At 52.0% G+C, this 12,680-nt stretch overlaps 1 protein-coding gene across 2 annotated transcripts; it reads right to left on the bottom strand.

Annotated features, from left to right (window-relative positions):
• Positions 1-409: 409 nt before the first annotated feature.
• Positions 410-12,460, bottom strand: Cdx2 (caudal type homeobox 2). Of its 2 annotated transcripts, none has more exons than XM_020176833.2 (3): positions 11,521-12,460; positions 8,074-8,215; positions 410-7,267 (listed from the first exon to the last, which is right to left on the bottom strand). In XM_020176833.2, the coding sequence occupies exons 1-3, from the start codon at positions 12,059-12,061 to the stop codon at positions 7,138-7,140; spliced, it is 813 nt and encodes a 270-aa protein (XP_020032422.1). In that variant the 5' UTR covers positions 12,062-12,460; the 3' UTR covers positions 410-7,137. The 2 variants fall into 2 exon arrangements, with proteins under 2 accessions (XP_020032422.1, XP_020032420.1); XM_020176831.2 differs by having other exon boundaries at positions 414-7,267; positions 8,070-8,215; positions 11,521-12,451.
• Positions 12,461-12,680: the final 220 nt, after the last annotated feature.

Genomic DNA, 12,680 nt, shown 5'->3' with positions numbered 1-12,680 from the left:
CGCTGGGGCAGCAGCGCCGCCTGCCGGGTACTCGTGCTGGCGCGGCCGCGGCGGGGCGGGGACTTTGGGAACCTTGGGGACCTGCCCCACCAGGTTTCCCGCACGCCAGAGGTGAGCGGTGCGCGCCGTTTAAAAATCGTGGGCTGTTACACCACAGTGAGAAAAGGCGACCATTGGAACCAAACCGTTCCAAAGGAGAAATGATGTGCCCGGAATCGCAAGGAGCGACTTCCGGGTCGGTAGGCGGCAGCGGGAGGCGTTTCCAGGGCTGGAGGCCTCACGACCCTGGACCTCGCTGTCCCCGCGAGTGGCCGCCGCGCCCCGATCCCCGGGGGGACGCCGCGGATCACCCCCGGGCCGCGGCGGGGACGCACCCGGGCGCCGGCGGGCAGGGGGCAGCCGGGCGCTCGGATGATCGCTCTGGCTGGCGGTGGGCGGCACCCTGAGCCCCATCAGCGAGCGAGACCCATCCCTCCAGCCCGCGGGGGAAGGGGCGAGGCTGCTTGCTGCCGCGCTGTGACTTTGGCCATGGCTGGGGGCCCGCACAGGTGCCTGGAGACCCCGCCATGGCTACCTCGCACGTGTTTTGCGCAACTGAACTGTTTAAGCACGAGCAAGGAACAGTTTCTTCCATTTTTTTCTAAGACATTCAGACTCAAATCCAAAGAATAATGTCCTGAGGTAGGATGAGGAGGAAGGAATAAACGACAGGCTCTGGCTGAGAAAACAACTTGCTTCGGGTCTGCCTTGTCGGCTTCAGATTTGCAAGTGTAGTCGGAGTTTATTTTATAATAACACATTCATCAGCAAGTTGACCCCCCTCAGCAGCTTCAGACCGTAGATCATTTCATGAACAGCTTTTTAGTTCTCCGTGCTGGCAAAGTGTTCACCCAAGAGAAGCAATCATAACACTGGATATACTTCTTAAGTCTAACCCTAGATAGGAGAAATAAATGTTGATTGTTTTTTGTTTTGTTTTGTTTTGTTTTGCAGACTTATGATTATGCCCAAGACCTGTCATTCTCCAGTTTCCAGACTCTAAGTAAATGTCTGAAATTCCATGTGTATATCAACATATCACTAACAGACATCTAAAAGTATAAATATGACTATATGAAATTAATGGGTCGGGTGAAAATAATAATAGGAACAAGTGAAAATAATGTACAGGAATTTGGATTTCTGAAATATTCATTGTTTTAAATAAAGTGATTTGAGACAGAATGTTTCATGGGTTCTTTTGGCAGTACTGGAGCTTGAACACAGGGCTTCGCACTTGCAAAGCAGGAAGGAGTTCTTCCACTTGAGCCAAACCTCGTTCATTTTATTCTGGTTATTTCAAAGATGGAGTCTCTTGCCTTGAACGGAAATCCTCCCAATCTCAGCCTCCCAAGTAGCTAGGATTACAGGTGTAAGCCACTGGAGCAGGGGAAATTTTATCTTTTATGTGTACATTCCAGATAATTTTTTTTTATTTTTCCTGTGTGCTTCTGTATTATTCATTGAACAGTTGTATCTGGCTGTAGCTTAATAACGTCTTTCTTCTATTTGTTTCTGGCAATGCACAAACACCCTACCATAATTCTGCCTAGAAAATGAAGTGAAAGAACAGTACACTGAATCTGCCCAGGTCACTTTTAACAATTTCTAATCTGTGATCTAGATACTCTACATTGTTGCTGAATCTACAAATCAAGTCAAACCTACTTAAGGACCACACAGTAGCCATTGCATCTGTGTACAATGACTAACTCCCACATTGGTTTTCATTGTATGCTTTCCTGCCCTGAGAGAGGAATTTCTCAACCACCACTTTTATAAAATCGATTATATTGTCATACTGCAGGGACAAAGTGTTATGATAGCCACTGTCAGTCCTGAAAGTTCTGTGATAGCACATGAACAATTAGAAAAGAATTCCTTTCCTAGAAGTTAACACTCAAATATTAGAATGTATGACCTGCCTGAGGATCTTACAGTATACACAAATCTGATACATAAGCTGAGTATTATTTTTAAGTAAATGTGTGCTTGTGACCGGACAGTGTGTAATCTTTTCATCTTGAGAAGTCTTCATGGATCAAAATGTTGTGTTCTGGGGTGTAGCTCAGTGTTAGAGCACTTGCCTAGCATTCAGGAGGTGCTGGGCACCCATGCGCTCTCTCTCTCTCTCTCTCTCTCTCTCTCTCCTCTCTCTTTATCTGTCTCTCTCTCTCTCTCTCTCTCACACACACACAAACACACACAACAACAAAAACTGGTTGTGCTTTGGCTTATGGATAAATCTCTAGCACAAAATGGCCAAGATCTTGTGGAAAGAAGACCAAACTGTTATTTAACTTTGAGGTTTGGTTACTTAGTTGATATTATCACACCTTCTGTGGTTAATGACAAATTTCAGTTTGGAAACACTGTTGTTAAAACAAACTGTAATGTTTGGGCACTAGAGACATAGGAGCCAAAAGGTCACCTATGCGATTGCCCCCACCATCTCTAGACTAATTCCTCCAAGAAGAATGTCAAGGTAATGCTGGACTGACAGATTCTACTTTGTTTAGAATTTGAGAGTTTTTTTTTTCTAGATCTAATTTCATAACCTTTTAGAAAGTCATGATATAAGAAATATATATGTATTGAGAAGTATATCTGTATTCAGATATATGTCTAGATTTCAATTTGTAGCTAAGGAGAGAAGACATTTAGTGATTCATTTGGTCCAATGTCACCCAGTGAGTCCCCTCAGCTATCACTTAAAGCTGCTTGGTTTCCTATAATCATAGTGTGCTCTGCTGAAGAAAAGAACAGGAAGGGAAAGGAAAGATTAATGTGTTGTGGGGTTGGAAGTTTATATGAGCTGGGGATGTTCTGTGAGAATAGTAAAATGTTTGCATTAAAATGACTTCTAGGAATGAATCAGACTTAGAGAAAGAAAACCAAGACAGGCTCTCACAATAGGTCCTGGAAGAGCACGGAGTTGATGTGCAGATACAAAGTGTTTCAAAATAAAGAAAAATAATGCCATTTAGTTAAAACATTTGTTTCTGCTCCTTTGGGGCATAAAAAGAGTATATTGATCAATTATAAGGAGGTTCCCAGAAACACCCTTAACTAATCTCGATTCTCCTAGAAACTGAGTGTGTTTGAGACATTTCTCCTGGTAGATGAAAGGACAAGGAAGCTATCAGATCGGTAACTTGTCTTCACATCTGGAATGTTAGTTAGTGCTTGATCACTCAAGATTGTATGTAGACACCTGCAGGTGAAAATCATAGACCACAGACTTGAGGCTATTTTGACAAAGAAAGCAATGCATTAGAAGTTCTGGGAAGGGGTTATTCTACCAGGATTTGAGAAACTGTCCTGTTCAAAGGTTCTTTGTAAGGACCCTGGAGCACTTTGCAGAAGATGGCGAGTGATAAAAAGAAGCAGCTCAATCAGTATTAGGGTCTAATCATATAAGTGTGTGCTGTAAAGATGCATTCATTGACATTACCTCATCTGACTCCCATATTACAGATAGGGAAGTGGTAGCTTAGAGCTGCAATCTTCCCAAGGTCAGCAGGGAGAAAATAACAGCTTCTCTCTAAAACAAGGTGCAAAAATAATGGTCCTAAGAAAAACAGCTTTTCTTGCCACTCTGTAATGAGATTTCTTTCATTTTCTGTTTGTTGCCTTCACTTTTCTCCTGAGTGGTTGCGAATAACGACAGCAAGAATATTGCTGTTATGTTTTAGTTGCTATTTAAAATTAATTTTCTTGACTGATGTAGGCGTGTTACTAGAGGTAATTAGAAAGATCATTAGCAGCCCTTGTTAACGTTATGATAAAGCCCACAAATTGCTCAAGGCAAAAAAAACCCTCAGGCTGTTTTCATATATAACTTTTGATATGGGTTCCACAGCATTCGTTTACCATATTTATCTTAAATTTCCAGTCTTACCATGCATTAATACCGTGACCACGGAACACTGTAATTTTTAGAATGGTAGAACTGTTAACTGTTTCTTAAGCAGTTAACAGATCCAAGAATTTTCCACGTCTGACTTAGTTTTTTGTTTGTTGGTGCTGGAGATGGAACCCAGGCCCTGTGCACATACAAAGCGCGCTCTCTTCCACTGAGCTACCCAGCCTAGTCCCTGCGCCTAGTTTCAACAGGCATATGGTCGTGGTGGGGAGATCTCCGTGCCACAGTGTGAGAGTAGGCTGGGTGGGGAAAAGTGCTGCAGATTGTACCTTCTGCCCGGATAAGACCTGGGTTCTTTCCGGGTGGCCCCATGCAAAGCGCACCGAGCGCAGGCCCAAGCCCCAGCTCTTCCCAGAGCACGCGCGCCCCCTGGCGGTCCGAGCCCATGACTGGGCGCCTTGAGGGTCGTGGGATTTAGGGGACTTCCAGGTAAGTAGGGGGCTTTCGGGATAGCTACGCCAACTGCTCTAAAATAACCTTAGGCGCCCCGCGCAAGCCTCCCTGAACTCTGGCTGTGCTGCCCACTCGCGCCTCGACCCGTGTTCCCTCGGGATCACTGGGAAGGTGACAAAATTCCGTCTCGGCGTCGGAAGCGCAGTAGCCGCACTTTTCCGGGAGCTCTCTCCCTGGATCCTAGTGTCTGCGCCTTCCCTTGGCCCGGGAGGCCTGGCGGGCACCGCAGCAGCGCCCGAGTGCTTGTATGTCAGAGAGCAGCCGAGACAGCGCCGCTCCCCTGGCCCCCAGATCCCGCGTGCAAGGGGCTGAGCCCCGGGAAGGGGAAGAACTTGTAATCGCTTGCAGCGGGACAATGCCGACTTTTGAACCTCTAACCACTAAGCAAACAACCCTTGTGCTCTTGCTCCACTGTCCAAACAGGGTTTATTGACAGGCGTTTCACAGCAACGCATAGCAACCGCGGAGGCGGCTAGAGGCGGGCGTGTGGGCGCGGTCAGGCGCGGGGCCGCGCTCCCTCCCGCGCCTGGGGACTTGGGGGCAGCGGGGATCACCCGACCCTGAACCGCGAGCCCCAGCCCCGGGGACGTCCACGCAGCTTGCCCCTCGGCGGATAGCCCCCTCCCCTTCCCTCCGGCTCCAAGGTGCGGCGCCCGCGGGCCGGGCCACCAGAGCGCCTTTCCCAATCCTGGAGCGGAATGCGCCACCCGGAAGGGCTGGGGCGGAATCGGAGAGGTGCAGCAGGAGGCATGGACGCCTCCAGCGGTCTCTCAGCTGGGCTCGGCCTCCCCAGCAGCCCTCCAGGCACCTCCTCCCTCCGCGGAGGCGCTCATTGGGCGCTAAGGCATTGGGGGGAAGACCGAAACTGCGGGGAAAGCTCTCCATTCCCAGGCACTCAAGGGTGGCACCCCGGCCCCAACAGACCAGCCAGATAACAACTGCCATTGCATGGATCTTCTTATAGGGACTCTTGAATTCTTGTCTGTAGGGGTTAGGGTGGGATAAGAACACCGCCAGATAGGGAAAAGCAGAAGGGCTCAGGGAAATGATTCGTGGTTCAGGACGGCATTCATGGAACTGTCCCGAGCACACAGAAACAGTATCTTACTTAACGCTTGTGTTAAACTCGCTAGGTTGTGGGACCCACCTAAGAAGGAGGGGAGTCACTGATGGAGGCGGTTGCCTAGTGTTTGCATTGCTGCGTGTGCATTTGATGAGCTGCAGTGACAAGGCCCTCTCACCCCCCCCACCCCCACCCATAATTCCGCAGCAGCTGGGAAGCAGCTGACCATTCAGATGTGCATTTTGCCCAAGGGCACCCCCAGGAAAACCACACATTCCACAGTCCAAGGCTGAACTCAAGCTTGGGGGCAGGGAAGGGCTCCGAACCGGCTCCTTCAGGCTGCTGACGCTCTGGGGTGAAATGGGGCTGCCCAGATAACCTCCTCCACCCTCTCCCTGATTTTTTTTCCCCCTACTCCTAGCTTACAAGCAGAGAAGATGTTTCATTTCTTAGAAGAAAAAGGAAAAAAAGAATGTCCGTCAAAAGCTGAAGAAGATAAATTACAGAACTTAAAATCTGGAAAGTTCTTTTTTTTTCTTTTTAGAAAAAAGGTCAACTGTGTTCAGATACCCTCCCCACCCCAACACACACACACACACACACACACACACACACACACACACACACACTTCCCTTCACCATATCACTTCTCTCCCCATAGATCCAGAAGGCTTTTAAAAGATGGGCTTGGATGTTACACAGATCAATGACCCAAACAGCAGCAACAAAAACAAAAACTCCCCCTTCTTCATCAGCCCCAAGATTGTGAAAATGACAGGAAGTCCAGGTTGGCTCTGGCATTTATAGCACTGACATACATTCAGCCCAGAGACACTCTGGTGACAGGCTTTCTAAACAAGCCCTGGGGGTGGCAGGGGGCTTCATGTCAGGCCTGGAGTCCACAAACCACCCCCCTCCCAGCGCACACACACACACCAGCCAAGCCTTTCCTGGTCTGGGAATTGAGAAGAAAGACACAGACCACCTGAGGGTTCTGCAGTCTTTGGTCAGTCAGCTTTCTATCTTAGCTGCCTCTGGTTTCTGCAGTTTAAATCGTGCCTGCTCCTGAGGCAGGAGGACCAGCTGGTCCTCAGAAGGCAGTGAGCAGGAAGCAGCCATCTTGATCCCAGTATTGCCTTGCCCAAGTCCCTCTCTCTCTCTTCAGCTCCAACCAGAGATGCAATCTGCAGATTTTGGAGGCAAAGAGCTGGGTCAGGTGGGGGCTGAAAGCCTGCTCACTGTAGTCAGTCCAGGTAGCACTTCTGCAAGTACCAAATGAAACCCAAGTGGTCACTTCCTGTCTCCTCACTGGTAGAAAGAGTCAGACTGGAAAAAGTAAAAAATCTGGAAGAGATCTTCCTGAGGCCATCAGTGCCACTTGTCATAATTCCTGGCCCTCCTCTCCCATTTTTCCTCTGAGAACTAGGCTTGTAGGTGTACATTTGTGGGTAGGAGGGGGGGGTCTCTTCTGAAGATTCTAGAGAGTCCACGCTCCTCATGGCTCAGCTGAAATTGCTCTGTGCCCTGCAGACCACTGGGGGTCACTGGGTGACAGTGGGGTTTAACACACCCCCAGCTGGCCCCAGAACTCCAGGGACAGAACCAGACACCGAGCCTTGCAGGGAGGATACGGGACTGAGGGGCTCCGGGACACTTCTCAGAGGACCTGGCTGCGGCTGGGGAGGCTGTGGTGGAGGTGGTGGGGGCTGCTGCTGCTGCTGTTGCTGCAATTTCTTCTTGTTGATTTTCCTTTCCTTTGCTCTGCGGTTCTGAAACCAAATTTTAACCTAGAAATGGCAGAACAGAAGGTGGTGAAGACACGAAGGGAAAGAAAACCCTTGCACCAATATCTTCCTCGCCAATGCAAGGACTCAAAGCTTCTAGAAGTTTTCATTGGATAAGCCTCTAACAGCCCAATGCTGGAGTGTCCCTAAACTCAACTCAACCTCATGAGACAGTCCTCCTCCTTCCCCTCCATGCTTTTCCAAAGGAAACTTTACTGTAAAGTCTCAGAACCAAGGAAAACAGAAACTTGCTGCCAGTTCCTCCCTCCACAGCAGAGAGAGGCCAGTACTGGGTATATTTCATATGACAACCTTTGGTCACTCAGTTAAACTGAAATGCAATATTCCTAACCACAGAACTACAAATGAGATTTAATGTGGAGCTTCCTGGCTGTGAATTTGGTCTGTTTTTTCTAAACTATCGAGAGTGTTCATGTGTCAAGTGTTGCTGCTTTAGTTTTTATTATTTTTTTTTCTTGCAGGGCTGGGCACAAAAATAACAGATCTACAATAGGTCTTTCTTGACCCACACGGAATTCTGGATTAAAATAACACTCTCAGCTTTTCCTCACCCCTTTCTCTCTGCTCCCTCCAAATAGTTTTTTTTTAATTCAATAACACCAGAAAAGACAACCAAGAGGTAGAAGGTGGCCTTTAAAAGATGTATTCTACCTAAAGACAAATGCTCTTGTGCTTTCTTCTGCCCACAGAAGTAGGTGCAGACCCCCTGGCTAGGCTCCTTAACCCTAACCCTTCAGACCTCCCCCAGGCCATCACCAAGGAGGGTGAACAAGTCGGTTCCCACCTGCCTCTCAGAGAGCCCCAGCGTCGCAGCCAGCTCAGCCTTCCTCCGAATGGTGATGTAGCGACTGTAGTGAAACTCCTTCTCCAGCTCCAGCCGCTGGTGGTCAGTGTACACTACTCGGTATTTGTCTTTCGTCCTGGTTTTCACTGTGGAGGAAGGAAAAGTTTGGGCTGAGAACTACAAGGTAACCCATCAGTCATAGGTAATGACAAACCTCCCTAACCCAGGGGACATTTCTCTTCCTCCACCACCCTGGGGGGCCAGTGTTTGGCTGGCTCCTGCCTAATCTGTCAAGACACCCCCCCCCAGGATGGGAGGGGGAAGAGGAAAAGGGTGTGAAGCTAACTAACCTTGGGGTTAAGTGGTTTTTAAAAATTAAGGAAAAATAAAACCTCTCATAGGAGGAGAGCCTGACCTTTCCATAAACCTAATTATAGTACTGGAATATGTTTAGTTCCCAGGGAAAGGGTGCTAGGGGAAGGGACCAGAGTCCCAAGGAATATACAGATTATCTGGCCTAGGAGAGGTTGCACCCACCCTGAAGACTGCTGGCCTGGGGTTCTGTGTGTGTCCTCTAGGTGGGATGGATCTAATTTTCTTTATTTTATATAAGTGAAAAGAGGGGTACAAGGGCTCCCAGGTTTCCTCCAGTTACCAGAGCCATCCCCAGGATACATCAATGTCATCCTGTGGAATTCTGGCATAACCTGTGCTGGCAGGCATAAAGTTCCTCCTTCTGGGGACACTTTCTACCTGGGGAACCAGATTCGGCCTGAGGCACTTTTTCTTTTTTAATTCTCCATTTATTCCCTCTGCGAAGCTGGCCAGGGCTATCCAGACAAGTGATCTATGATCACTGGATTGAGTCAACATATTAAATCTTGGATTGATTGTTTTACTGAAGGACCTTGACAAACAGCATCGCTGCCCATGGACCAGGCCCCACCATAGGTCTTCACCGGGTCTGTCCTGGATCAGCTCCTGACAGAGCCCTGCTAGGAGCTGTTCTCTACCAACTCTGTCCCTGGCTGGGGTGGTCTTACAGCTGAACAGGTTCAGTTGCTCAGTGTCCCGTCCTCCAGCAAGATCTAAAGGGGCTGGAAGTAGCCTGGAGGTGTTTAATGCCCCGCAGGCCGACTTTGTTCAGGTAAAACCCTTTGCAAATCACAACAAAAGCGCCCTGGGAAGATACAGGCGGGATCAGAGGGAGCTCCCCCAGCCGCTGAAAGGGGAACACAGCCGCAAACAATGCAGGACAAGGCGATCTTATCAAAGAAAAGCCCTTTCAATGCCTTAATAACAACCGCATTCTGTTTGAATTACCACTACTGAGCAAATGGCGGCCCCGGCTTTCATCCCCCTCCCCGCCAGGCGCATTAACATAAACACAGCCCGGCAGGCGCATTTGAATGGGCGCTGCGGCCCCGACCCCTCGCCCGCCAAGAACGAAAAGGGAACTAACACTTCCTGAGCAGTCTACGCGGTGGGCGCGTTCGCACGCGTTTCCGCCTGAAACCCACTCGAGGCTGCCCTGGGCACCGTCCCTACACAGAGGAGAGACAGAATCAACCAAGGTCGCGCGGACAGTACAGGATGGGCCTGTATAGTTGGAGCCTATTTGGAGCCACGAAGGATGCTTCCAGCCCTGGGGAGAGGGGCGCAGGCCACTTCCCCCAGCCGAACACCCCCGGAGCGGTACTCGCCTCGGGGTGCCTCGGAGCGGCCTTTGCTTGGGTGCTGCCCTTTCAGTATCCCGAGCGGGCCAGGGAACGCCGTGACCAGGACCCGGTGCGCTCTGCATCCCCAAGGACTTGGAGGCGCCCCGCACCCCCTGGGAACCAAGGAGGGGGGCTGATAGAGGGGAGGGATAAGAAGGACTTGTCAGAATTCATTATTGACTGCGAAAGTCACCACCCTCTTTCCGGGCCCTAAAAGAGACAATGGTTGGGCTGGGAAGGTGTATATCAAAGCGGGACGGGCCTAGTACCCCCCTCCACCCCTTGACAGATGACGCTCCGCAGAGGAGTTGGGCTCCGGCCCCGCGGGCCGCATTCTCCCCACATTAACATCACAAGGACGCCCGGCGCCGACCGCGGCCTTGTCACCTTGGCGCGGGACTTCACAGCGGCCTCTCATCTGCTGACCCCGCGGCCTGGGCTCCTGTGGCTTCCCCCGCCCCTACCCAACCCCAGTTCCGCGACCACTCTCCCCAGACAGGCAAAGGGACTTCGGTAGGCCATAAGCGACCCCTAACACTGCGCCCCAGGCAGTCTCAGAAGGAAGGTTTGCGGGATCTCGCTTCTGGGTGTGCGTCCTACTAGGACGAGGGCGCCTCCTCTTGGGGAGAAGACCAAGCCAAAGATGTGAGGCCCACCTCAGATCTGTGTTTTGTGGCCTTCTCCCTTGGCGGCATTTCCCACCAGGACGCTGCCGGCATGTGCGCAGTGACGCAGAAGCCGATGTCCAGAGACAGCCCCCAACCAGCGCTCTGATTTATACGACTGTAATTGCCTATAAACCTCTGCAAAGTGGCCATAACCTGCTTGCGGCCCGACTGGGCCAGCAAGGAGCAAAGAGGGAACAGTGTAAGCGCTAGGGGCTGGAGACGACTTCATAGAATAGCAGAGAAACTGCCACCACATTCATTTCGCTTCCTTCCCACCTCCATACACATCCCAACACCAGAAGGGACAGATCCAGCAGCGTCAACGGGTCCCGCAGCCCGCAAACCTAATGTCTTTGCTGAAATATTTCCGGGTCTTGAAAACACACAAACGCACACACACACATCTTTGAAGGGAAGGTTTGGAAGAAACGACGGCTGTCAGCAGCAGCTGAACCCTCAAGGTTTCCTCCCAATCTCCTTGCTCTCTCCGCTAGCCTTCCTGCTTTTTCTTGGAGTAATTGGGCCGGGGACCCTGGTGCATCCCCTTCCCTTTAGCATCTACTGTCCAGCGACAGCAGTTTTCAAGGTCCGAATGTCCACGCGCAGCTTCACCACCTTCCGGCTCCCCAGGCCGCCTTTCTTACGGGGTGGCTCATTTGGGGAAAGACAGCGCGGCGAAAACGGTGTAGACGCGCCCCGGGGGAGTCCAAAGCTCCCTTTCCTTGGTGGCCAGAAGCTGCTCAAGCAGTACCGGGTCAGCAGATGGGAAGGACGCGATTCCGTTCAAGACCAGCAGTGCTCACGCAGACATTGCCGGGAGCGACCGAAGCCGTCCCGAGATTGTAAATGAAGAGCTGGTGGAAAGAGGAAACTCTTCCTCTCCGCCTAAACTGGACGCGGGGGCAGCATCTAGACAAGCCCGGAGGGGTCGGAGCCCCTAGATTTCTTCCCTCTTGGCTCTGAGTTCCCAGAGAGCCCCAGATGCAATCTGAACCCGCGCCGCCCAGCAGTCGGTGGCCGGTTGCGCGTCCCAGAGACCTCCCGCGGGGCGCAGCAGCCGCTTACCTTGGCTCCCGAGGGACGGCTGCGCTGGCTTCCGCATCCACTCGCACAGGTTCCGCCGCTGGCCGCTGGGCGACAGCTGCTCTGCGGCGGCAGTGGCGGCTGGCCCAGGAGGGCCGGGGTTGAGCGTCTGCAGCAACCCAGAAGCGCAGGAAGGTGCAGCTGCCGGGTGGTGCGGATGGTGATGCGGGTGGTGGTGCGGGTGGTAGTCGGCTGGGCTGCTGTAACCCATGGCGGCGGCCGGGGAACCCCCGTTGAGGCCGTGGGCCACCGCGTTGGCTGCGGCTGCTGCGCCCCCAGGCGCATAGCCGTTCCAGTCCTCTCGGAGCGGGGCGCCGTACGCAGCCGGCCAAGACGGCCCCGGGGACTGCGCGCTGTCCAAGTTCGCAGCCGCCGCAGCCGCGGCCGCCACGTGGTAACCACCATAGTCCGGGTACTGCGGGGGGCTGACGAAGTTCTGCGGCGCCAGGTTGAGGCCGCCAGAATGGCGCACGGAGCTGGGATACATGCTCACGTCCTTGTCCAGGAGGTAGCTCACGTACATGGTGGCGAGGGACCGAGACCAGACCTCACCATGCTGCCTGGGGACCAACGCTGGAAGCTGTGGGGGCGGGGGGTGCGCGAAGAGGATGGGATACTGGGGCTGGAGGAGCGGCGGATGGCTGCGCCTCAGCCCGCGGTGCTCTGCAGGCTCCTCGCAGCGCTTCTGCCTCCGAGGCGGTCCCTCCCTCTGACCTGCCTCCTCCCTCTCTCCCTCCCTCCCTCTCTTTCTTCCTTCTTTCCTCCCACCTCCTTCCCACTAGGCTGCAGAGGCGGGGAAGACCCGCCACAGGCTGGCGTGCGGAGCCCCAGGCCGGCGGCCTTACGTGATTAACGAGTGTTTACAAGTCTCTATTAGTAATGACACAGACACCAATGGCTGGAGACGTCGAGGCGCAGCGCGCACTCAGCGCACAACCCCCCGAAACACGATTTGCATTTTAAAAGATAAGGTGGGGGGGGGGGCTTGCGAGGGGGCAGCGACCTGATCACAGCTAAATATTCAAACCTTTTTTGTTAAGAGCTTCCTTCTTCCAACCCCGTGCACTTTAACCTCCAATCACAGGTTCAAAGAATGAAATCAAGAGACTTGCAAAAGTCAGGGCGAGAGAAAGAGCTATCTT

This window comes from Castor canadensis, chromosome 10, assembly GCF_047511655.1.
Source record: "Castor canadensis chromosome 10, mCasCan1.hap1v2, whole genome shotgun sequence".
Lineage (NCBI taxonomy): Eukaryota > Metazoa > Chordata > Mammalia > Rodentia > Castoridae > Castor > Castor canadensis.
The sequence above is the reverse complement of the archived record's forward strand: the minus strand, read 5'-3'. Positions and strand labels throughout refer to the sequence as shown.